This window comes from Notamacropus eugenii, chromosome 1, assembly GCF_028372415.1.
Source record: "Notamacropus eugenii isolate mMacEug1 chromosome 1, mMacEug1.pri_v2, whole genome shotgun sequence".
Taxonomy (NCBI): Eukaryota; Metazoa; Chordata; class Mammalia; order Diprotodontia; family Macropodidae; genus Notamacropus; species Notamacropus eugenii.
The window spans coordinates 618,036,580-618,060,577 of NC_092872.1; the positions used below are offsets into that span (position 1 = coordinate 618,036,580).

A 23,998-nucleotide genomic window follows, 5' to 3' on the forward strand; every position below is an offset into this window, starting at 1 on the left:
GTCCTGGAAATGTCATAGCCAAAATCCAGAGCTCCCATATTAAATTGAAAATACTGTAAACATCCAGAAAGAAGCATTTTAAAGTACTAAGAAACTACAGTAGGGCTCATACAAGACCTGACAGCTTCTACTAAAAATAGAGGAAATTTTGTTGTGCAGTATTACAAAAGAGGTCTGCAACCAAAAATAATTTGCATTGCAACACAAAGTACACTCCTACTGTGAGAAAATCTATCTTTAATGAAACAGAGGACTTTCAAGCCTTCCTGTTGAAAACACGAGAGCTGAATGGGAACTCTGAAATACAAACAAGAGAGTTAATAGAAACTCAGAAAGATAATTGAATAATTTGAAGGGGCTATATGATGATGTAGTGCTAACATTCTAATAAGAGAAGACTCTCCCCTCCCTTTGAGAGAGTAAGTTATCTAATGCTTTTGGCTTGGTCTCCCATCCTAGTATATTCCTCCATTATTAACTATCAGTAATTATCTCACCAATTCCATTTAACCAGTTTTTAAAAAGTATATTTATTGCAAAGATATAGCAAGAATAGAAGCACAAAATTCATAAACCCTCCCCAATATGGGGGAGCAAACTCTCTCTTCCACCTCTTTTGGTGCCTGAGGGAGTTCAGACTTCATTCAGTTTTTGCACAGCATTGGCCCCACCAAGCTCACTTCCAGATGCAGCCTGGCTGCTGAATGAGTTCTCTTCTTAGCTACTGTTGGGTGAGTCTCCAGATTCATTTTTCAGGTTCCAGTGTAGACTGGCCAAGCCCAGACCCCAGCGTGGATTCCACTCTTAGACTTCCTGATGACTCACTCTCCTGATGCTACAAAGCTCACAGGTCATAGCCATCTCCTCTCACCCTCATCTGGAAGCAGAAAGAGTGTACCCAACATAGACAGAAACAACAGAGGAGCAATTTGTTCCCCACTACTTTCCACCTCTGAGTGAGAGAGGTTCCTCAGCCCCTTCCCCACCCATCAGTCCTCCGCAGCTTCTCCTCCTCCTGTAGAGCTCCTAAGTGCAATAAAGCAGAGCCCATATCAAGAGAGGTTGACTTTGTTTGACTGGGGCCTTTTTGAATGGGCCCCCTTTCTGGTTCCATGCCCCAGTCATAGAGACTCCTCCCCTTCACTAAACGTTTAGCAGCCTGGAACCAGTAACAATTTCTGTATACTCTCCAAATTTCTTCAAGACATTTCCAATACACATTATCATGCCTTTGTTAGAAGCAGGCTCCTCGGTCCTTTCCATGGGGGGTACTGCAGTTGTTAGCCACCCCCCTCCCCATTATATTAAATAAAAAGTGAATAAAATGTAAAGGAATGACTGTGTAATGTAACACCATTGCCAGTGTAAGAACCATAAAAAGTTTGGTTCAGCTTCTTTATTCATAGGGTACTTGAAAAGTCTCTTCAACTTTGAATGATTTGGAATACAGATTGTAAAGATGTTTGAGGTTAGAGCTAAACCACTATTCATCATATCTTTGCTATTCAGAAAAGTAAAGCTGAAGATCAAAGGTGATCCAGTGGCCGAATCTGAACTGGAATCTTGAATTCTCAGAGCTTGTTCCTGGCAATCATTTTCTTGGCTAGTTTGTCTCAAGAAACTAAGATTGTGCCCTACTTTATTTATCCATAAATTGTAGTAATGCCTCTATAGCTTTTATGGGACTTGTGGTATTTATAGTATACCTATATATAGCTCTGCCAGAGTACTGTGATATAATCACTTAGAAACAACTAGAGTTCTTCATGAGAAAGTCATTCCCATGCAAAGTATTTTTATTAGAGATTTTATTGCAAATAAAACAACCTTAAAATTTGAGAAACAAATTTTGTTCTGGATTTATATTAGGTTCTCCGTTCACATTTTTTCTTAATTTTGTATCCACAAAACTTTATTCCATTGAATTAATTGACAGTTTATTTTTCTTAATGATCTGCTTTTAGAATTACTTATGTTCTTGGGGTATGAGTGCTAATTACTAAATTACCTGATCCTTATAGAGTCCTTTCTCTTTCTACCTATTAATATTCTATCTACCTATTCTGGGCACCCACTTGATTACATGTCCCTGCTTTTCCCGGGGTTTATTCATGGTTTCTTTTTCTTTTTCTCTTAATTTCTCTACATGTATTCTCCAGGCTCCTGCCCCAATTATTTAGGTTTTCCTTCTTGACTAGCAAAAAACAAGATGGGAAAAGGATACTTCCCTCCAGTATGAGAGATCTGTGTTCTTAGTCTTTTTCCTTTTTGAAACCTGCTTCATTGGGCTAAGGACAAAATTTTAAAATGAGTTGTGGTGAAGGAGTTTGCTGAGCTTTGCTCCCTGAGAATGTAACTTTCAGATTCCTGTTACTTTACCTGATCAACTTCCCCTTACCCTCTTTGGCTGACTTGGTTATTCAGGTCCCCTTTTCCCCCCAACACCCTCCGAACTAGCCTTTAAACCAAGCTTACTAACTTCCAATGTCGGTGACCACAAGTGGTAAAACTCTCTCTCCTCTTTTTAAAAAAAGATTTTATTGATGTCTTCTGTTCTTCACATCAACATAGCTTTCTCCAGGCCGCCTCTTTTTCTCTTCTGCCTCCCAGAGAACCTTCTTATATAACAAATAGTATTTTTTAAAGCAAAAGGAGGGGTGGGGGTTCAACATAACTAATAAAATACATTTAAAAAATCTGAAAATGTGTACTCTGTGCAACATTTGTGGATCTTTCACCCCTGAAGAGAGGTAAGGTAGGAGTGCCTCTTTTGAATCAGGCTTGTTCTTTATCCTTTTGGACATTCACTTTTGGTGTGATTTGGTTTGTGTGTGTGTGTGTGTGTGTGTGTGTGTGTGTGTGTGTGTGTGTGTGTGTGTGTGTGTGTGTGTGCTGGTGGTCCTTTCCATTTACTTTGGCATCATCAGTGTGTATATTGTTTTCTTAGCTCTGCTTACCCATTCTGTGTTGGTGCATGTATATCTCTCTTGTGTTTTTCTGTATTCATCACATCCATCATTTCTTATAGCACAGTAAGAAATTTATACTTACATACCATTCCATTCATGTACCACAGTTTTGTTTGTCCATTTCCCAATCAACGAGCATCTACTTTGTTTCCAATTCTTTTCTATCACAAAAAAAGGCTGCTATAAATATTTTGGTGTGCTAGGGAATTTTGTTCTTATCAATGACCCTTTGGGTATAAGTTTAGTGATGGAATCCCTGGGTTGGAAGAGTACAGACATTTTAGTCTCTTGATTTGCATAATTCCAAGTTGCTTTCCAAAATAGTTGTACTGATTTGCAGTTCTACCAATAATGCACCAGTGTGCCTATTTTCCCCCAACTTCTTCGGCTTTGGCTATTTCCGTCTTTAACATCTAGTAAAGTTTATTATCCCCTTTGGCAACCAGCACACGCCTATTGGAAAGCCAGAGTGGGGTTGAGGAGGAAACAGCTATAATCCCCTCAGAATAGCATCCCCTCAGAATTTGCATTTAGCTGTTAATATATGTTTGTATTCAAAGACTTCTGTAGATGTATTCATCTGTATTCTTGCTTATGTTGGTACTATCTCCCCATTAGATTGTCAGCTCCTCAGTGTTTGTAAAGCATTTTGCAAACTTTTAATGTGCTATAGAAATATTGGTTTTTAACTTCCTACTATATTTTGTACAGAGTAGCTGCTTAACAAATGCTGTCAACTGAAATGAAAAAAAAGGATAGTTTGTATGAACAAATTTGTCTCATGATATGACAAAATCTGCTTAGTTGTACTGTCTGCTAACTGAATCAAATCATTGCCACTGAAATTAAATACAATTAAAGATGAGTAGGGCTCATTCTGTGAATGAGCTTTAAAGATGTTTTCTATCTGAATGCTTGAAACATTCATAATGACACACGAACCCAGATAAACACATATATGGCTTGTGCAGTTCACAAACAGTATCCATTTCCATTTTCTTGATTGGTTAACATAGTTCTGCCTTAATACCCGCTATTAGATTTAGGTTAAAAGAGTTTCTCCATATTCTGATTCCATAACCAGCTAATGTTTCAAAGGCAAGAAGAGTTATGAAATCCATTGTCCTTAAAAAACCTCTTTACTTCTGCTCTTGCTTTAAAAAAAAATGAGATTTGTCTATGTGGTCAGAATGACTGCCATGTACATTTTGCTAGTACTACTGAATGCTAAGAAGTCAGAAGAGGCCGCAGTAGCTTGGACATGTACGGTGTTCCAGACCTCAACTTTATTGACCTTGGGGGGAGATTGACTGACTCATCTTGTAATTATATTTCTCTAATCATAAATTCAGAGATTTACCAGATTCACTTAGACCCTTTTTACTCTGCCTGCAAATATGCTGAAGCCTAAAAAATTCACAGCCCTTCCCCTTGACCTTGCTCTGTTAAGTTGAGCTAGCATCTCTTCTCTCTTCTCCTTTTCTCTGCCAAACTTCTTGAAAGGGCAATCTGCATTCATTGACTCTTTGCACTTCTTACAACTCACTCCTCAACTCCTGGCAGTCTGGCTCCTTTCCCCACACTCTACTGAAACTGCCTTCTCTAAGGTTGCCAATGGCCCCTGAACAAAGGGTCAACTCCAGTGGCCTTTTCTTTTTCTAATATTTTATTTTCCCCTAGTTATATGTGAAGTTATATGTAATATACATATGTACAATATATGTAAAGTTATATGTAATATGCATACAATTTTTAACATTCATTTTTTTTTAAATTGAGTTCCAAATTTTTTCTCTTCCTATCCTTCCCGCTTCTCTAAGACGGTGAGCAATTTAATATGGGTTATACATGTTCAGTCACTGAAGAACATATTACCATATTAGTCATGTTGTGAAAGAAGACACAAACCCGAAGGGGAAAAAATGAAAAGATACAGAAAGTGAAAAATAGTCTGCTTCGATCTGCATTGAGACTCTATCAGTTCTTTCTCTGGAGGGTAGACAGCATTTTTCATCTTGAGTCCTTTGGAATTGTCTTGAATCATTGTATGGCTGAGATTAGCTAAGTCATTCATGGTTCTTTATCACATAATATTGCTATTACTGTATACAGTGTTCTCCTGGTTCTGCTCATTTCACATTGTATCAGTTTATATAAGTCTTCCCATGTTTTATCTGAAAGCATCTTGCTCATCATTTCTTATAGCACAGTAATATTCCATCACAATTATATATCACAACTTGTTCAGCCATTCCCCAGTTGATGAGCATCTCCTCAATTTCCAATTATTTGTTAGCACTAAAAGAGTTGCTGTAAGTATTTTTTGTACAAATAGGTCCTTTCTCCTTTTTTTTTTAAATTTGTGTTGGGATACAAATCCAGTGTTGCTGGATCAAAGGGTATGCACATTTGGGCATAGTTCCATATTATTCTGAAGAATGTTTGGATTAGGGCAGCTGGTGGTACGGTGGATAGAGCACTGGCTCTGGAGTCAAGAGGATCTGAGTTCAAATCTGGCCTCAGAGAGTTGGCACTTTCCAGCTGTGTGACCCTGCGTAAGACATTTAAACCCAATTGCCTCACCCCCTCCAAAAAAAAAAAAAAACAAAACAATGGTTGGATCCATTCACATCTCCACAAACAATACATTTGTGTCCCAATTGTCCAATATACCCTCTACCATTTTTTCTTTTCCTTTTCGGTCAGATTAGTCAATCTGATAGGTGTGAAGTAGTACTTCAATTGTTTTAATTGGCATTTCTCTAATCAGTAGTGAGTTAGAGCATTTTTTTCATATAACTATAGATAGCTTTGATTTCTTCATCTGAAAACTGCCAGTTCATATCCTTTAACAATTTGTCAATTGATGAAATACTTGTATTCTTATAAATTTGACTCAGTTCTCTATACATTTGAGAAACGAGGCTTTTATCAAAGATACTTGCTGTAAAAATTCTTTCCCAGCTTTCTGCTATCCTTCTAATCTTGGTTGTATTGGTTTTGTTTGTAGAAAACTTTTAATCTAGTAATACCCTCTATCTCTTGTTTGGTTATAAATTCTTCCCTTTTTCATAGATCCGACTGGTAAACTATTCTTTGCTCTCCTAATTTGTCCTTTATATTTAAATCATGTACTTATTTGGATTTATCTTGGTATATGGTGTAAAATGTGATCTATACCTAGTTTCTACCATACTGTTTTCGCGTTTCCCCAGAAGTTTTTGTCATATAGTGAGTTCTTGTCCCATAAGCTGAGGTCTTTGGGTTTATCAAACACTCCGTTACTGTGGGTCATTAACTACTGGGTCTTGTGCACCTAATCTATTCCACTGATCCACTACTCTATTTCTTAGCCAGAACCAGGTGATTTTGATGATTACCACTTTATAACACAGTTTGAGATCTGATATGACTGGGCCACCTTTCTTCATGTTTGTTTTCATTAAATGCTTTGATAATCTTGACGTTTTGTTCCTTGAGATGAATTTTGTTATGATTTTTTCTAGCTCTGTAAAATTTTTTGGTTGTCTGATTGGTATGGCACTGAATAAGTAAATTAAGCTAGGTATAAATGTCATTTATATTATATTGGCTCAGCCTGCTGATGAGCAACTAATATTTTTCCAGTTGTGTAGATCTGACTTTATTTGTGTTAATAATTTTTCATAATTGTGTTCATATAGGTCCCTGGGTTTGTCTTAGGTAGATTCCGGAGTATTTATATTGTATGCAGTTATTTTAAATGGATTTCTCTTTGCTGCTGTGCTTTGTTGGTAATCCAGTGGCCTTTTCCACTTACCCTCTGTGACCCTCCTGTAACATTTAACATTGCTAGTCCCTCCCCTCCCTCTTTGAAGCCTCGCTCATGGCTCTCCTCTTCCCTCTCTTTGCTGCTCCTTTGTTGACTCTCCATTTGCTTTCTTTCTGCCAGAATGCATTGGCATTCCTCAGCCCCCCCTTCTCTCTTTTTCTCTATACTCTCCTCCTGGGATGTGGCACATATGTGTGCACTTGCAGCTGTACTTCTTTATAGGTAAAAACCAGATTTGTCCCTCTGATTTTTTTCTTTATTTTCATTTACCTGCTGGACATCCCCTGTATGCCAAGTTTGACCACTCTTCATGGTTCCCAAAACTGTTACCTTGCCCAGAAAAAAAATTGTTCCTCCGCCCAACTTGTCTGTTAGGGGAACTGATTAATTTAAATAATATAGATAAATAAAATGATAAAAGTAATATTTATCATTTATCACTATGTGCCAGGCTCTGGGCTTTACAAAAATTATTTCATTTAAGCCTCACAATCACCTTGGGAGATAGATGCTGTTATTATCCCCATTTTACAGATGGGGAAACTGAGGCATATAGCAATTAAATGACTTGACCAGGATGATATAGTTTAAAAAAGCATCTCAGTCTAGATTTGAGTTCAGGTTTTCCTGACTCTAGGTCCAGTGCTCTATCCACGGTGCCACCTCTCTGTCCATTTGCTGTGAACTTCCCTTTTATTGCTGGTAATACTGTTAATACTATTGTTAATAATACTGATAGCTTTTTTAGTACTGTTGACACTCCTAATCATTTTTTAAACTTTTGTGTCATTTTTTACTTCCTCTCTCTTGCCTCTACGTACATTTGTCAAGTTCTCTTATAGACTACCACTTAGCTGTCCCCTCCTTGTGCAGGCAAGTGTCTCTCTCCCTTTCAGCCAGACTCCAGTCAGAGCTTCCCAGCTGGCCTCCCTCCCTGTAGTTCTTCCTGTTCTCCAGTTCCGTCTACACAGCACTGCCAGAATCATCTTCCTGATGGGCAAAGCTGATCGTGTTATGCTGCACAGTGGCACCTCCTGAGGACCGAGCTCCTTGGCCTGCCGGTCATCGCCCACTGTACTTTCACTAAAGCCTGCCTTCCCAGCCTAGTCTGTCACTATTTTTCTCCATCGTAAAATTAACGTTTTGTTTTCTTAATGCTTCAGCCAAACTGTACCACCCACCCACTGTGCCTTCTACCTCCCTTTCTGCGTGCTGGTATGGAGGACATCTCTTCCTGACTTACTCCTCTGCATCATCCTCACCTACTGAAATCCATTCTTTAAAACCCTGCTGGAGTGCCTCTAAAGCCTTCTCTGACCTCCCAACTGGATGTTCTTTTTCTTCCTTTTTGCAATTCTTGCTCCACATTGTACCATTTTTTTTTGCATTTATTTTATTATAATTATTTGTGTACATATCTTTTCTATTTGACTAGTTTGTGAGCTCCTTGACAACAAGTGTGTTATTTATCTCTGGCTCTATCCCAGGACTTAAGAGTGGGAAAGGACCTTAGAGATCATCAGATCAAGCCTTGTTTTACAAAACAGTAAACCAAGGCTCAGAAGCTTACACTACTTTGCCTGAGGTCTCACAGCTGGTTCGTTTCAGAACCAGAGTAGATCCCAGGTTATCTGTGCCCTTCATATTATACCACATTCTCCCTCAGGGCCTAACATGGTGTTTTGCACTTAGAAGTTTAATAAATATTTGAGTTAAATAAAAAGTGTAAATATTAATATAATTATTATTTGTTCTCAATTGAGAAAATATATTAAATATTGAGTTGTTGTTATTTTTTTAATTTCACAGTATTAGGTTTGGTTCTTCCAATGTGGGCAATAGCTCTCATTTCGTTTGGCGTTGCTATCGTATTTGCCATTTTTGTGTGGTTGGTCGTTTGTCCGTGGATGAAGAGGAAGATAGCAGGTAAGGTCCAAGATATTCTGAGTGCCCCAAAGCTCCCAGTTCCTTAATCTTTAGTTATCCTTAACTCTCAGGAGACGGGTAATAGCAGTCAGTAGGTTATCATATAATTGTTTACATTTGGCATTAAAATACTTTTTCTCAAGTGGTAAGAAAGATACATATAGAAACATATCACATACCCATCCTTCCCGTGACCCTTCCTGACTCAGTATTACATGTCATTCTCACTTTCCTGACTGATTGTACTTATTGTCTCTGCTACACACATTGGTATTTTAGTGTGCCTTTATTATTTTCTTCTTTAGTTATTTTACGTGTATAAATAAGTTTTGTCTTCTCAATTAGATTATAAATATATTGGGGATAGGTTTTTTCTTTGAAATCCATTATTTTTAAATTATGAAAATTTTTATAAAAATAAAAAAGAATTTCCTTGTTTGTCTTAAGGAAAAGGATTGACTTGTTTTCAGTGAATTGAGAGCACACACACACACACAAATTAGACTAACAGTTTATTGAGCTCCATCTGAAGAGCTGTGGAAATAGACATGCATCAATATGTGGTTGTGATTTCAGTGATAGTTATCAGGTCAGTCAGTTCAGTATAATTAGAGCGCCAATTTCATTAATTGAGTTCTTAACCTCCTTTTCTTCCCCTCAGTAGCAGTTTTCAGACTGACATTGGGGTGTGTGTGTGTGTGTGTGTGTGTGTGTGTGTAAAATTGTCTGTAACTCTGTACTTCACTTCCTATCTAGATATAGCTAATGTTTTCTTGGTTTCCAAAGGGAGGTACTAAATATACTCCAGATTAAAACATTTTAAACATATTGTGATGTAGATACTACAAGCTTTTTTAAAAACTACATTTAAATGTTTACGTGATTACACATGTATAACCTATACCAAATATCTCAGGGAAGGAATGAGCTTAAAGGGGTAGGGGTGGGGGGCATATAATTCCATATAAGCGCTAGTCAGAATCACTTTCTGGCTAAACGCAACTTGGCATAGTGCATGTCCAGCTCACTGGATTTGGAGTTAGGAAGAGCTGAATTTTACTCAGCTTTTACTCAGTGACACTTAACTAACCCTTTGACCCTAGGCAAGTCACTTAATTTCTCTCAGTCTTCGTTTCTTCATCTGTAAAATGGAGATAACAATTGCTTACACAGTTGTGAGGTTCAAGTGAAATAATGTATGTAAAGAAGTCTTCAGACTTTAAAGTTGTATCTGTAAATGTTAATTATTACTTTTATTTATAAAGATCTTTTTGCTTTATGAAGGGATAAACTATAGTTTTAACTGTGTTTACTTTAGGCAAATTGAAGAAAGAGGGTGCCTTGTCAAGAATATCTAATGAAAGTCTTCATAAAATCCAAGAAGCAGAGTCTCCAGTATTTAAGGAACTCCCTGGTGCCAAGACTAATGATGACAGCACTGTTCCCCTCACTGGCTCGGCCCCTGAAGCCCCTGGAGTGTCAGAAGGAGCAGTAAATGGAAGCCACTCACGAGTGCCATATGGTAAGGGGAGAAACAGGAATTTCTGCACAACAGTTATATTTCATTGGTGCCCTCAACGATTTCCCTAAAATTCACCATCCTACCAAAATCTGGAGGCTGAGGAATCCTCAGGAGACCAGACCATCAAGCAGAAGTGCAGGACTGTGGCCAGGGTGTATTTAGGGTGGTGGTGTTTCCCTAACCCAGGCAGGATCTGCTTTCAAAGGATCTGTGTCAGTCGGGTTATCAAAGACTGCCATGATGCCACACAGTGTACACTTAATACCGATGCCCACTTTAGCCATATGTATTTTTTTTTTGCTTGTAGGAGTGACTCATTGAGGGCTGTTTTTGAGGAATAAATATGTGTAGAGAATGTGGCTAGAACCACAGCAAGGTAGCTTCTGGATAGAAGAAACAGCCTTTAGCGGTGACCTCTTTTATTTTCTCCATAGGCAGATATTACATCCAGGTAGCCCCTGCCTAGCCAGAGGGAGAGTTGAGCAAAGAGCAAAGGGCATAGTCTGCTCATTTTGGCTGGGTGCCCATCACTTCTAGAAATGCCACTGACTGCTTCAGTATGTGCGATGGTTGTGGTTCTTATCTGTGAAAGGAGTACCCACATCAGTCAGATTATGCTACAGCCATCAGAATATCAATGCATAAACCACTCATTTAAAGTGCGATGTTCAGTAGTCCTCATTTTTCTATGATGAAGGGAAATTTCCTGCCAAGTTGTCTCTCTGTTCTCCTCCATACAGCTAAAATGTTGTGAACCTTATGCTGGCTTCACTCCAGTACTTTGAGGTGTGGGTAGACAAATAACATTGCACCTAGTGAAGGGCCAGAACCACTCTCTTCCCAAGTATCTCTGGGCATAATGAACAAGGACACAGCTCCCAAGGTCCTTATGGGCCATGCTGAAGGATGTCCTTAGGGTAACTTTTCAAAGTTACTATCTTAGGACCAAGGGAGTCAAGAACTAATCTGACCCAAAGAATGTAAAATATCTGCATCCCATAGACCTGACAAAAGTATCTCCTTTTGCTGTGGCAATCAGACTTCTTTGTAACACATAACTGTTGGGCCATAGCTTAAGAAGAAAGAATGCAAGACCCATGGCTAAATATAGAGGCCACCTAACTAGGACTGGTGAAAAATGCCTTTGTCTGGACAAGTCTAGTCCAAAGGCTTTTAAACTGAAAAGGAGGGGTAACTGAGAAAATTGCCTACATGTACCCAGCCACCTAAATACCGAAGAGAGCAACTACAGTGTAGAAGAGAGGGAAGAGATAGAGGGCCCAGAAATTCACAGGAGACAAGATCCAGCAGTAAAATATGTATCCTCAGATGTCTGTGCATAAATGCTGAAAATGTGAGTAAGGAAGCGAGGAGAACTCCAGGTCCCAATGAAAGCCAGCAAATTTAGCCTCATACGGACCCCTGAGACTTAGTGGGGGTGAGACCAAGGATGGGGATACCATCTAAGTAAAACAGCATAGATAAAGTAGGGTGGGAGTGAGGGCTGAGCGGTAAGAAGGGGAGAAAATCCAGGCACCAGAATGGGGAAATAGGGTAAAGGACATGATCAATGGACACAGAAGCAGAACCAGCATTTCCATTGGATCCTCTAAGCCAGTGGGGTTTCTTCCCATGGATATATCCACCAAACCTGCCAACTTATTCCTGCCCCCTTTAGTCTGTGGACACATTACAGTGATTCCTGAAGATTCCTTTTTTTTTTTAAAGGCAACTTGGCATGCTGTTAAAAACATAATTATTTCATGCTTCTGTAATTTAAAAGTTCCCGGGGTTTATATTTGGCCCAGAATGAGAATTCTTCTTTACCCTTTCCAGGAAGGGCACTTTCCATGACCCATAGTTCCGTGAAGTCCCCGGTGTCCAATGGCACTTTTGGTTTTGACAGCCAGATGAGAAGCGATGGCCATGTCTATCATACTGTACACAAAGACTCGGGGCTCTATAAAGACTTGCTGCACAAAATCCATCTTGACAGGGGGCCTGATGAGAAGCCTTTGCAGGAAAGCAATTACAAGTTGCTTCGTCGCAACAACAGCTACACATGCTACACAGCAGCCATCTGTGGGATGCCGGTGCACTCGGCCTTTAAGGCGGCTGCTGACTCGTCCTCAGCCCCCGAAGACAGCGAGAAGCTCGTGAGCGATGCCGTGACCTATTCCAAGAAGAGGCTGCGCTATGACAGCTACTCCAGCTACTGCAACGCAGTAGCTGAGGCTGAGATAGAGGCGGAAGAAGGCGGTGTGGAGATGAGGCTGGCCTCAGAGCTGGCCGACCCCAGCCAACCCCTGGAGGACCCTGGCGAGGAGGAGAAGGAGGAGAAGGACACGGCTGAAGTGCACCTTCTCTTCCATTTCCTGCAGGTCCTTACCGCCTGTTTTGGCTCCTTTGCTCACGGTGGCAACGATGTGAGGTGAGGGTGAGAGGGGGCATAGACCCATCCCTAGGCTGGACCAGAGCCTGCCTCCCTGCCTGTCTGCACTGGGGTGTGTGCTCTTCCTACCGAGCTTCTAGGCCTTAGCACAAAGATAGTCAGTACTAAAAACAACATGGAAGTCTGGGTTCAGCTCAGCTCAGTGGAGGTTCTTGAGTCTGGGCCTGGAACATGATCCTGAAGCTAGAAATCAAACATTTCTCCCCTCCATGAGCTCCCTGGAGGAGGGCCATGCATGCAGAGAAAAGCAGGATTAATGAAGAGGGAGAGGTGGGAGGGGGAGGGAGAGAGTCTGAACCTGGAAGGAACCTTGAAGGAAGCCAGGGATGCTGAAGGATGCAGGTAAGGACCCAGACGGCAGTGAGCAGAAGCATGGAGGTTCCAGGGGAGAGGAGCACAGGAGAGAGTGGTGAGAAAGAACACTAGTCAGAGATGCTGGAAGGGAGGCTGAGGTGTTGGCCTTTGTCCTGTGGGGAGTGGGAGCAACTGATGGCGAAAGAACACTAACTTTCCAGTGGGAGGACAGACAGTCTAGTTAGGAAGCAATGGCCATGAGTGCTGAGACCTGAATTTGGGGGATGGGAAGGAAGGGAAGGCTGGACGAGACATTGTAAAGAAACAGTAGCTACAGCTTGGTGGCTTTTATCACATCTTAGTTTCTAGGCCTATGGTTTCCTTAAAACAAAATGGCCTCTTTTTAAAAAATTTATTTTTAGTTTTCAACATTCACTTCCATAAGTTTTTAATTTTCTCCCTCTCCTTCCCCGCTCCCTCCCCAAGTTGGCATGTAATATGATATAGTTCTCCACATATATTCCTATTAAACATATTTTCACATTAGTCATATTGCACAGAAAAAATTATAATGAATGGAAGAGAACATGGGAAAGAAAAAACGAAGAAGATAGTCTGCTTTGCTCTGCATTCAGACACCATGGTTCTTTCTCTGGATGTGGATGGCACTTACCATCGTGGGTCCTTTGGGAATGTTTTAGGTCCTTGCATTGCTGAGAAGGGCTCATCTATCAAAAATAGTCCTTGCACACTGTGGCTGTTTCTGTGAATAGTGTTCTCCTGGTTCTGCTCACTTTGCTCAGCATCAGTTCATATAAGTCTTTCCAGGATTTTCTGAAATTTGCCCGCTCATCACTTCTTTTAGCACAACAGTATTCTATTACATTCATATGCCACAACTTGTTCAGCCATTTCCCAGTTGATGGGCATCCCCTTAATTTTCAGTTCTTGGCCACCACAAAAAGAACTGCTATAAATATTTTTGTACACATGGGAAAATGACCTTTTTACAGCTAGTTTGCCTTCTTTTAAAAAAATCATTTTTTTTATCAAACCTGCAAGATGAAGTATTATTTAGACAAGCCCAAAACACTAGGACTAGGAAATGAGCTTGGAGAAGTAGATACTGTATAACTGTATGGTGATTGTTTTTTCCCCTCCTAGTAATGCCATTGGCCCTCTGGTAGCTCTCTGGCTTATTTACCAACAAGGTGGGGTACTACAAGAAGCAACTACTCCAGTCTGGTTGCTCTTCTATGGAGGAGTTGGAATTTGTGCTGGTCTCTGGGTTTGGGGGAGAAGAGTCATCCAGACAATGGGAAAGGACCTCACTCCAATCACCCCTTCTAGGTAAGTGCAAAATTGTCAGTGTGAGTGACCCAGCACATAGCATGATGACTGTTTACAAACTGATGAATCAGTGAATGACTGATTGACTGAATGTTGATCATGTGATTGGTTTTCATTTTCCTTTTATTTCTAATTATAAATTTCTTTTCCCTTGATAATTTTAATAAAGGTCCTGATAGAGATCTGGTTTACAGAAGCCCTCGTGAGCTGAGGAGTCCACTGATTTCCTAATAAGTAATGATCTATAAAGTGAGCACCAAGACTCCTCTAAAAATTGAGAATGCCTCCCTTATTTATGTTTGTCACACTCCCATGGCTTCTAACAGTTTGCTCCAATGAATGTGTGGTTTTAAGAGTAGAAAGAATAGATCGGAAGCTCTACACACGCTAATGCAGATTTATGAGTGTGCATTGTTCCCATCCAGCAGTCTCTTGTTCTGTTAACTGTGATTCTGGGACAGTCAGCAGTAAACAATTGAACCAAAGAGTATTCTGGTAAGACTCTGGCACCCTGCCCGGTGTCACTTAGAACTGATACAAAGAATGACTGTGCAGTGTTTTCTTATGCCCCCTGCAGTGGATTCACTATTGAATTGGCTTCGGCGTTCACAGTTGTGATAGCTTCCAATGTTGGACTTCCTGTCAGTACTACACACTGCAAGGTATGCCTCTGCCAAGCGGCTGCAGTCCAGGCGGGGGGTCCCACTGGACTTCAGTCCTTGGGCTGCCAGGGTCAGTTTTGAGTGGCAAAGGGAAGGTGGGGAAAGCTGATGCCTTTACGTAGCTCCGTGTACCGCGAGTGGCTCTTTTTGAAACAGGCACCTGCCCAGCTTTGCTGACAATGGCTCCCTCCGATCAAGAATAGCCTGTGTTTTCTAGAACACTCGGAAGTGGATGGTGCAGCCTTTCTCAGGCTGTGCCACTCGTACTTCCTGTTCAGCAGCTGGGACATCTCCGCTTCCTTGATGCATGTATGCATGGCAAGGGCTTCCCCTCATCAAATCTATGCTGCAGATTCTCCATTTGTCCTTTTTCTTCTTTTTCTTTCATTGTTTCCACAGTGGATTTTGCATTGAAGTAATGTGTGCGCTAACCGTGCTATTAGCCTCAAATGGGGGCATTCCAATCAGCTCCACTCACTGCAAGGTATTGGGAGTTGATAGAGGAAATGAAGCTAAAATCAGTCATCCAAATGAAATTGAAATAAACAGTTGTTTCAGTTTGCTTTCCTTAGGTAGCCCTCAAAGGGACCTCCATGTCTTATGGTCAGTGTACAAGTTAGTCATGAAGTTGACCTCCCAGCAGCATGGGATAGAGGAAAGAGCACTGGTCTTAGAGGCAGCAATCCTGGGTTCAAAACCTGGCATCAACCCCAACCTGTCTTTGACGCTGGATGAGATATACTCCCTGAACCTCAGTCTCCTCTTCTGTAGGCAATTGGGGCAATGATAATTGCACTCCATGATCTCTATTTGCTTGAGAGTGATTGAGCATCTTAAAAGAATGCAAAGGATAATTCCTGTCATACTAGGTAAATGCCAGACACATCGGGATGCATCCAGAAATGCCTACCATTATTATTCAGACTCCACAAATTAAAAAACACTTCCGGATTTTCCTGGATGTTTCTGCATTCACCAACAAATGTTGTGGGCTCTGTCTAAAAGGAATGAACTACAAGTGATTTTCTAATAAAATTACACAGCATTACTGAGGAAAGGTTCTAAATTGGACATAATTAATATTTAAGACCAACCTAAGACCCTCGCTTTGTGTATAAAAGATTCAGCAGCAGTAGGGGGAAGGGTTTTTTTTTTTCACCATTAAATATGGAAATTCTTCCCCAGCTTTAAAGGGGAGAAAAAATGATTTTTTACGAATACCCTTTAGAGTGAGTCGTTCTGTCCCTGTCATTAAAAACGAACATTTTTTTCAACTCTTACCAATCATAGGACTTAAAAAGAACCTTTGGGGTCTTCTGGTTCAACCCTTCATTTTACAGATGTGGAAAGTGAGACCCAAAGCCGTGACACAGACAGGCTCACATGGATAGTTAAGGAAAGGGTGACCTTTCCAAATCACTTGTGGGTCGCAAATAACTGTTGGGCTTTTTAAGATTCTATCTTAATGTGTGTTAGAAGTGCATGTCACCCGCTACCCTCCTTTCCTAGAAAATTTTTTTTTTAGCTTGAGTTGGAGAGGAGGGAAGTATTGTTTGCTTGTGAACGAACATGGACGCTACATGAGGAGCGAGCCTAATGAAATCAAACTGTTTCAAAGCAACTAAAGAATTCTTTTGAAGAAATATTGCCTATTATTTCTTTAGTTTCTCTAGTTTGCTAACTGCTTTTCTAACTTTTCATTCATCAGAATGTTTATTAACAAACTAACTTGTTATGTTGTTTTTAATGTAATAAGTAAATCGTACAATAGAATTTAATAGTAAGTAATGCCAGTCTCGCTGATACCACCGTTATGCACAAAGTAAACTACTTAGAGACTAAAAAGGACTATCTACATATGAATGACAAACTACAAGCCAATCAGTGAACTTAGATGGTAATGAAAAGGAGCTATTAGCATTGTATTTATGCTAGAATAATATATTTAGGTTTAATAGAGATAAAAAATTGTGTCCTGAGCAGATTTGCAAACCTCATCTAGATTTGGGATAGCCGATAGCAAGGGTGTAATTTCCAATGTCCTCAGTACGTTTGATGCCCACTACTCCTACCCAGACCAACACTTCAGCGTTTCCTCAACTGTGAACATAGAGGTGAAGGATGCTTAGGGAAGTAGTAGTTGTCTTGGAACCATCTGGAGCCTATGACTTCTTAAAAAATGTGTTTTTGATAAATGCATTTCAAGATAATTGGTTTCCTTTGCAACTGTATGTGTTTTATTTTGTGCATTTAAAAATTTTATTGTGAGAATAGGTCCGTAGACTTCATCAGGCTGGCTGCCAAAAGGGTGTCTGTGACACAAGATAAGAACTCCAGAACTAGAAGAACATGAATTTTAGATTAATAAATGATTAATTTATTTATATAAATTTATATAATTTCATATAATTATATAATATATTATATATAATAAATATAATTTATATAATTTTATATAAATTTATTAATTTATAAAATAAATGAATAATAATTAGTATATGAATCATAGGCGAGGGGTGTCTAGAAAAACTCATTAGTTGTTCAGGCTTCAATAAAGAAACAATTCACTTTGCTTCTGAAACTTTCCATTATAATTCACTCCCTCTGTAGAGGTCTCCCCTAAACTCCTGTTCTGCTGGAGGTGAGCCTGACCACTTGTGCCAAGGTGTCAGAAGCTCTGCCAAGTCTGCCAAGCTAGAAGGGCTTTCAGGGTGGCCCCAGTGATGGACTGTGTGCCTGCCAACCAGTGACCAGCGGAGGGAGAAAGGTCAGCAGGAGATTGGCCAATAGGTCATGAATTGTTTTGGCCAGAGAAATTTGTGGGGGGAAAACAGTAAGTCGTGGAGTACTCCCTCTGATGGAATCACAGATTTTTCCCTTTTTTTAAAGTACTAAAGCATCATTAGACCCACAAATACACACAAGAGAACTGTACCTGGAAACCAAACATTTATTTTTCATATTAGCCTTCCACTGTTCCTGAAATGCCCACTATTAGTTGTGTGAGTTAAGACATTCTGTCACCTAGGAGGAATAATCTCATTAATGAATGTAAGCCCTGAGGAAATGGAATCTGAAAAGGAAAATTTTAATTTAAATTTTATCAGTCAAACATTTACTAAGTACCTACCGAGTGCTCTTCCCTGGGAATACAAAAACAGAAAAGAAGCATTACTTTACTTCATGGAGTTTACATTCTAATGGAAAGGCAACATGCCTATAGAGACATTATGTGTATCTGTGTGTTCAGGTGGTCAGAGAAACCTTTCCCCATCAGACCCGGAACACCTGCATGCACAGCTCCATAGGAGGTACCCCCATCCAGCAGACTGGGGTGGGAGTGGGGAGATCCCCTGTTGTCCCTCCACACGGATGTATACAGAACACGTACAAAGACAACATGAAGGGTATAAAATTAACTTATGGGAGAGTGAGGCCCTGCAAAATCCCACCCCTGGGGAGTTTGTCCATCCCTATGGGGAATGTCTGTGTGTGTGTGGGGGGGGGGGGTGTCAGGGACAGGAGAGCAAGACAGCCCCAAGGGGAGCCATGAAATGAAGCAGCCTTCAAACAAGAACTTGTGTTTCACAGTTTTATTAACCCTGCCTTTAATATCACAATTTAGAAAGAGAGGCATTGTTTGCTTCGTGATTGATTGCTTAATTGCTACCAGTAACGTGAGTGCTCCCAAATGTCTCAAGTATCTCCCAAGAATTTCTTAATCCAGTTAAAAGGACTCCTAACGGAAAAATTAATCACGTGGTTCCAAATGCTACTGCTAATGAAAAAGCACTCGTGTTCCTGGGTGTGACCCAAGAGCTCTCATTTTGGGTGCTGCCAAGGATGGGGTTGGAAAGGAAGGAGGAGAAAGAGTCAGCTTCTCTTGGCACCATTTGTGGACAAGGAAATATGGAAAGCAGATCTACCATCCATCTTCCAAAAAAAAAAAAAAAAGGTCCAAAGACATTCCTGGATAGTGAGTCAGTAACATCCTTACCTTTGAATGAAAAAGAATTCTGTCTTATAAAACGTGCCGTGAGTCAGAGGTTCAGGCTTAGATTCACAGTCTCCAGTCACTTACCAAGTCCCATTGTCATCCACCACATATTTCTTCTGCATGCCTAGATCCCTGAGTGGAATATGTGGGCTGAAATATGTGAAAGTGTGGGATGGGATGAAGAATGGGGCCCCGTGGAAAGAGGGTCATGAATCCCAAAGCAGTCAGCTGTTTCTAGAGGCACACTGTAAAGTCATACATCATAATGAAACCTTCTTGGGAGTTTTTCTAGTTTGTCCTAGATGGTTGTGCAGAGCTGGTTCTGTGCACGGTGTTTGAGAAGACAACAGACGTGGGGGAGGGGAAGCAGCCTAACAGAAGTTCCACTGCCTGGGTTCAGAGCCTGACCTCAACACTGGCTAGCTGTGTGACTTGGGTTCAGTCTCCCCTTCTCCGGAGGTATGGCACTGACATTGGTAAAGCAGAAATATGCCCACGGGATGGGCATCTATTACCTACCACACATGGTGAGGCATCGGGCAGACCTTAAAACAGGGGAAGAAGGGGGAGTTTTATTGTCCCTAGCTAGTTGTTACTGATTCCCTATCACTTTTGTCACTGTGCTTATCTTTATTATTGGCTGACACCTTAGAGTATTTGAAAGTCTGCAAAGCCCTCCACATACATCATCTCATCGGAACATCACTTTAGAATGTGGTCGACGCAAGTGGGACAGGGAGGTGAGACCCAGGGCACTAGTTGTCACTGTTGCTCCTCGTAGCTCTTTGCAAAGATTTGCAGAGGGAAAATTGCAGTAAAGAACCGAAGTGAGCTTTTAGAATTACCAGGGTTCTATTTAGGCATGCTCTTCTCCCTCACCACAGAAAACCAAGGACTGGAGAGCCAAAAGAGATCAGACACCCAGGGTACCAGCTCTTCCAAATATCGGGGCCACTTCCCCCTACTTCACAGATGACAAAATGTACATGGAAGGAAAATAACTCTTAGGGGAGAAATGACAGCAAAAATCCTAATCCTCTGAACTGACTTACATGGTGATTTCAGGTTTGCAGGCACTTCTAAGACACACTATCTCAGTTGTGCCTCATGACCAGTCAGTCCACCGGCTGGGGTTGCTAAGTCCTCAACATAACTGTGTCTATGACAGCTTCCTAGTGACCACTAGTAAATGGCCATGACTTCTACACAGTCGGAGGTTAGAGAGGTCATCTGGTGCAACTCTCCCATTTTTATTGGTGAGTAGGGGGTGAGGTGACTTGCCTACAGTCACACTTCATTAAGTTCCTCCTGCGTGCTACATACTGCACTGAGCTATAGGGCTACAAAAAGTGGCAGAAGCATTTCCTGTGCCCAGGGAGTTTACAGTTTCCCAGGCAGGACTTGAACCCTCTACTTCTGATATCCTTCAGTACCTCTCAAGTATGTTTACATTTTTAAAGGTTTTCATGTCATTACCAAGTTGCTAAGCCCATTGGACACTGGAGTTTAATACCTCTGATCAAAACAAAAGAAAAATCATTAAACAGGCAGTTAGCCTTGAAAATAGGAAGGTTTGCTAATTTGCTAATGATCCTTTCCTGCGGTGAACTTTAGACAGCTGGCACGATATGGTCACAACTCACTAGAAGCAACACTTGTGAGTTCGTTGATACAAATAGGATTATTAACAAATGGTGCAAACTTTGGATTGTGCCCTGTTTATATTTCTCATTCAGAGGTTGTGTAAAGGAGAGTATTTTGTACACTCAGAAGCACTATGGGAGTTCTTACCATGCATACTCTTATTAACTCCATTGGTGTGGATCACTTAGACTAAAGGGTAAAAAACAGTACATGGAACCCCTCAATTGGAGTAGTCAACTCCAGACAGCCAGTCTGAGTGATTGGAAAATAAAGTGTTAGCTGTTTGGTTTGGTTTTTCAGTTTGAATGACTTATACTGTGACTTAGTGAATAAATCCTCCCTGACTTGCCTGAGGCGCATAGAGGTTAAATCACTTCCCCAGTACAAAGGTTTTCATCATAAAAATAATAGTTATGAGGTTATTATAGAGCGCTTTCCAGTTCACTTCATTCATGAGCCCCTTTCATCTCAATAACGCCAGGAGGTAGGGGCTATTATTGTACTCATTTTACAACTGAAGGGGAAAGAGATTTGGTGATTTACCCAAGGTCACACAACCAAGAAGTGTCTGAGGCAGGAATTAGACTGGTCTTCTTGATGACTGGTCCAGCACTCTCTCCGCTGAAACCTTCCCCCCACTTTTTTTTTGGCCTGTTAATGAGTATCTGTTTTACTTTAGAATTGTTACCAAATGTATTGAAGGGACTTTAGAAGCAAACGGTATGCTTGCCTCTCCTTGCAGATGTTACAATGAGCAGGGGAGGGCAGGGGAGGAAGGAAGAGGGCAGGGACACCTGATCAGGCCTGTTTGGACCTAAAAGAAAGATGTCTAATTCGGTTTTCACATTGAATTTACACTATAATAGGAAACACTTAATCATTTAAACTCTCCTGGGTCCAAACTGTAGCAAGAAGGCAGACAGGATTGTCGACTGATGCCCAGCTCAGAGACATGTGGGTAATAGGAAGCTGAAGGAATAATTTCACCATTTGTCCTGGCACTTGTTTGTCCCTCGGACCAGCCATGGTATCAGCAAGCTGGCATTAGTTGGTTGTGAAGCCCTTTTCTTGCTCTGCCAGACCATGTTTTCACTTATAAACACTCAAATTCCTCCAGGTCGGCTCTGTGGTAGCAGTAGGCTGGATCCGTTCGCGAAAGGCCGTGGACTGGCACCTCTTCCGGAACATCTTTGTGGCCTGGTTTGTGACTGTTCCAGTGGCTGGTTTATTCAGCGCTGCGGTGATGGCCATCTTAATGTACGGTATCCTGCCGTACGTTTGAAGGGGCAGCAGGAGATAAATCCATACATCAGTAAAGGGATAGACCGCTGTGTGTATGGGTGTGACATGGTGTGACTGGCTCCTCCCAGTGCACATGTGGCACACACGTCTACAGCACGCACATACATGCTCGCTCTAAGCCACCAGCTTTGCTGTATCCCAGAATACAGACAGTGACCCCACTCACGACACTATCCACCTGAGCGGCAAGATCCCAGCTTCCATCATCTAACTTAACTACTGTCTATAAAAATGTGTGCTCAATTGGTGATATAACATGTGATGCCGTTACTTATATATTAAATATATACTATATACATAGAGTAGGAAGCACTACTACTGCAAATATATTCAGACTTGGGGTGGAGAGAATTGCCTAGAATTATCCAATAAATCTGTATATAATTATTTCAGTGGCGGTTTTTAAAAGCCTTTTAAAGGCAATTGTAGATTGGGAAATGCTTCTTCTTTTCCCTGTTTGTCAGGCTATATCACACAAATTTGAAAACACTGTATGTAGGTCTGTAATGGTCTCTGTGCTATGGAAATGATACTGGAACAAAAGTTCACAAGTGCTTTCATGAATAATTTGTCCATATACTGTATTGATTCTTGTGTAATATATTGTAATTGCTTTTTGTAAATACTTAAAACTGTAACTTTTTAATGGTGCATTTCCCTTATACATTTCGGATCAGAAAGTTTTAGAAAGTACCAAAGAAGTAGGGGAGTATTTTGCCAGTATTACATTTTCACACTATATTTATCTCCTTCTTCCTCATTTCCACTATTAAACCAGGATGTGGCAAGACCAATCATGTTTGAACCGGCCCCACAGCAATTTGTTATGACTGATGTGCCCATCATTCTCAAGTGGCATTAACGATCTCGCTGCCTTCCCTTCTCTCCCTCTCCTCTCTGCCCAAATACAAAGTATCAGGAAGCTCTCCCATGTTCTGGAATTCTGTGGTTTATTAGAACGTATGATTTTAAGGAAGTGTGATAAAGTGGTGCAGTATCAGTTCTGCACTTCAAATGGCCTCCCCTCACCCTTCTCTCTATCCCTATAAGCTCGTTAAAGAAACTCCAGCCGCAGACTTTGAAATAAGTGTTATATATTCTGTGATGGGACATTGTGGAACTATTCGGTTACAATTCTAGAAGGAAATTCTGATTTTGATTTTAGCCAAAACTGTCACTGATCAGAAAGTCCACTGGCTTAGTGCACGTATGGGAGGATGGGAGCTGACGATGCCAGGACCCTGCCCCGGTCCTTATGCTGTTGTTTTTTGTAAGCATGAGGGAGGGAGAAAGCTTGACTAATGTATAGGAACTATTGAAATGCTGCTAAATTTTTGATATTGATAGACATTTTATTGGTACTTCATTGTGATTTTTTCATTAATCAGCCATATTAAATTTATAATAAAAATGACCCCTGAAATACTGCTGTTGGAGTTCTTTTTTTACTTTAAATTACATTATCTTTGTGTTGTCTTATTTTTTTGTTTGAGGGTGCAGAGGTTGGGGTCTGCATGTGGTATGGATGAATTTTCTTGGGGATTTTTTATATCTGTGTGATATCGTCTGAATCCAGGCATTTTTACCCACTGTGCTCTCCCTTCTTATCTCCCTCTCTGGGCTTCCCCAGCTTCCTTCAAGTTCTAGCTAAAACCCCACTTTTCTGCAAGAAATCTCCCTTGAATCCCCTTGAGGCCAGTGCTTTCTGTATGATGGTTATCTCCAATTTATCTGATGTTGTTGTTCAGTCATTTTCAGTCATGTCCAGCTCTTCATGGCCCCATTTGGGGTTTTCTTGGCAAAGATGCTGGAACAGTTTGCCATTTCCTTCTCCAGCTCATTTTACAAATGAGGACACTGAGGTAGACAGGGTTAAATAATTTGCCCAGGGTCACACAGCTAGTACTCGTCTGAGGCTGAATTTGAACTCAAGTCTTCCTGGCTCTGGGCCCAGTATTCTAACCACTACACCACCTAACAGCCCCAATTTAACATAGGTATGTGTATTTATATATAATATATATATACACCTGTTTATGTACTATGTACATACAATATACATAAAATGT

General features: G+C 40.7%; 1 protein-coding gene across 8 annotated transcripts in view; it reads left to right on the forward strand.

The window, feature by feature from the left end:
* SLC20A2 (solute carrier family 20 member 2) overlaps positions 1–23,354 on the forward strand; it is a 111,867-nt gene extending 88,513 nt beyond the window's left edge. For 5 of the 8 annotated variants that reach the window (XM_072635054.1, XM_072635052.1, XM_072635053.1 and 2 more), the window contains 6 exons: positions 8,590–8,706; positions 10,025–10,228; positions 12,065–12,659; positions 14,139–14,324; positions 14,902–14,986; positions 21,745–23,354. In XM_072635054.1, coding sequence (XP_072491155.1) covers positions 8,590–8,706; positions 10,025–10,228; positions 12,065–12,659; positions 14,139–14,324; positions 14,902–14,986; positions 21,745–21,909 — 1,352 coding nt within the window. In that variant the 3' untranslated portion in view covers positions 21,910–23,354. The other 3 variants (XR_011972641.1, XM_072635055.1, XM_072635056.1) reach the window with 3 other exon arrangements.
* Positions 23,355–23,998: the final 644 nt, after the last annotated feature.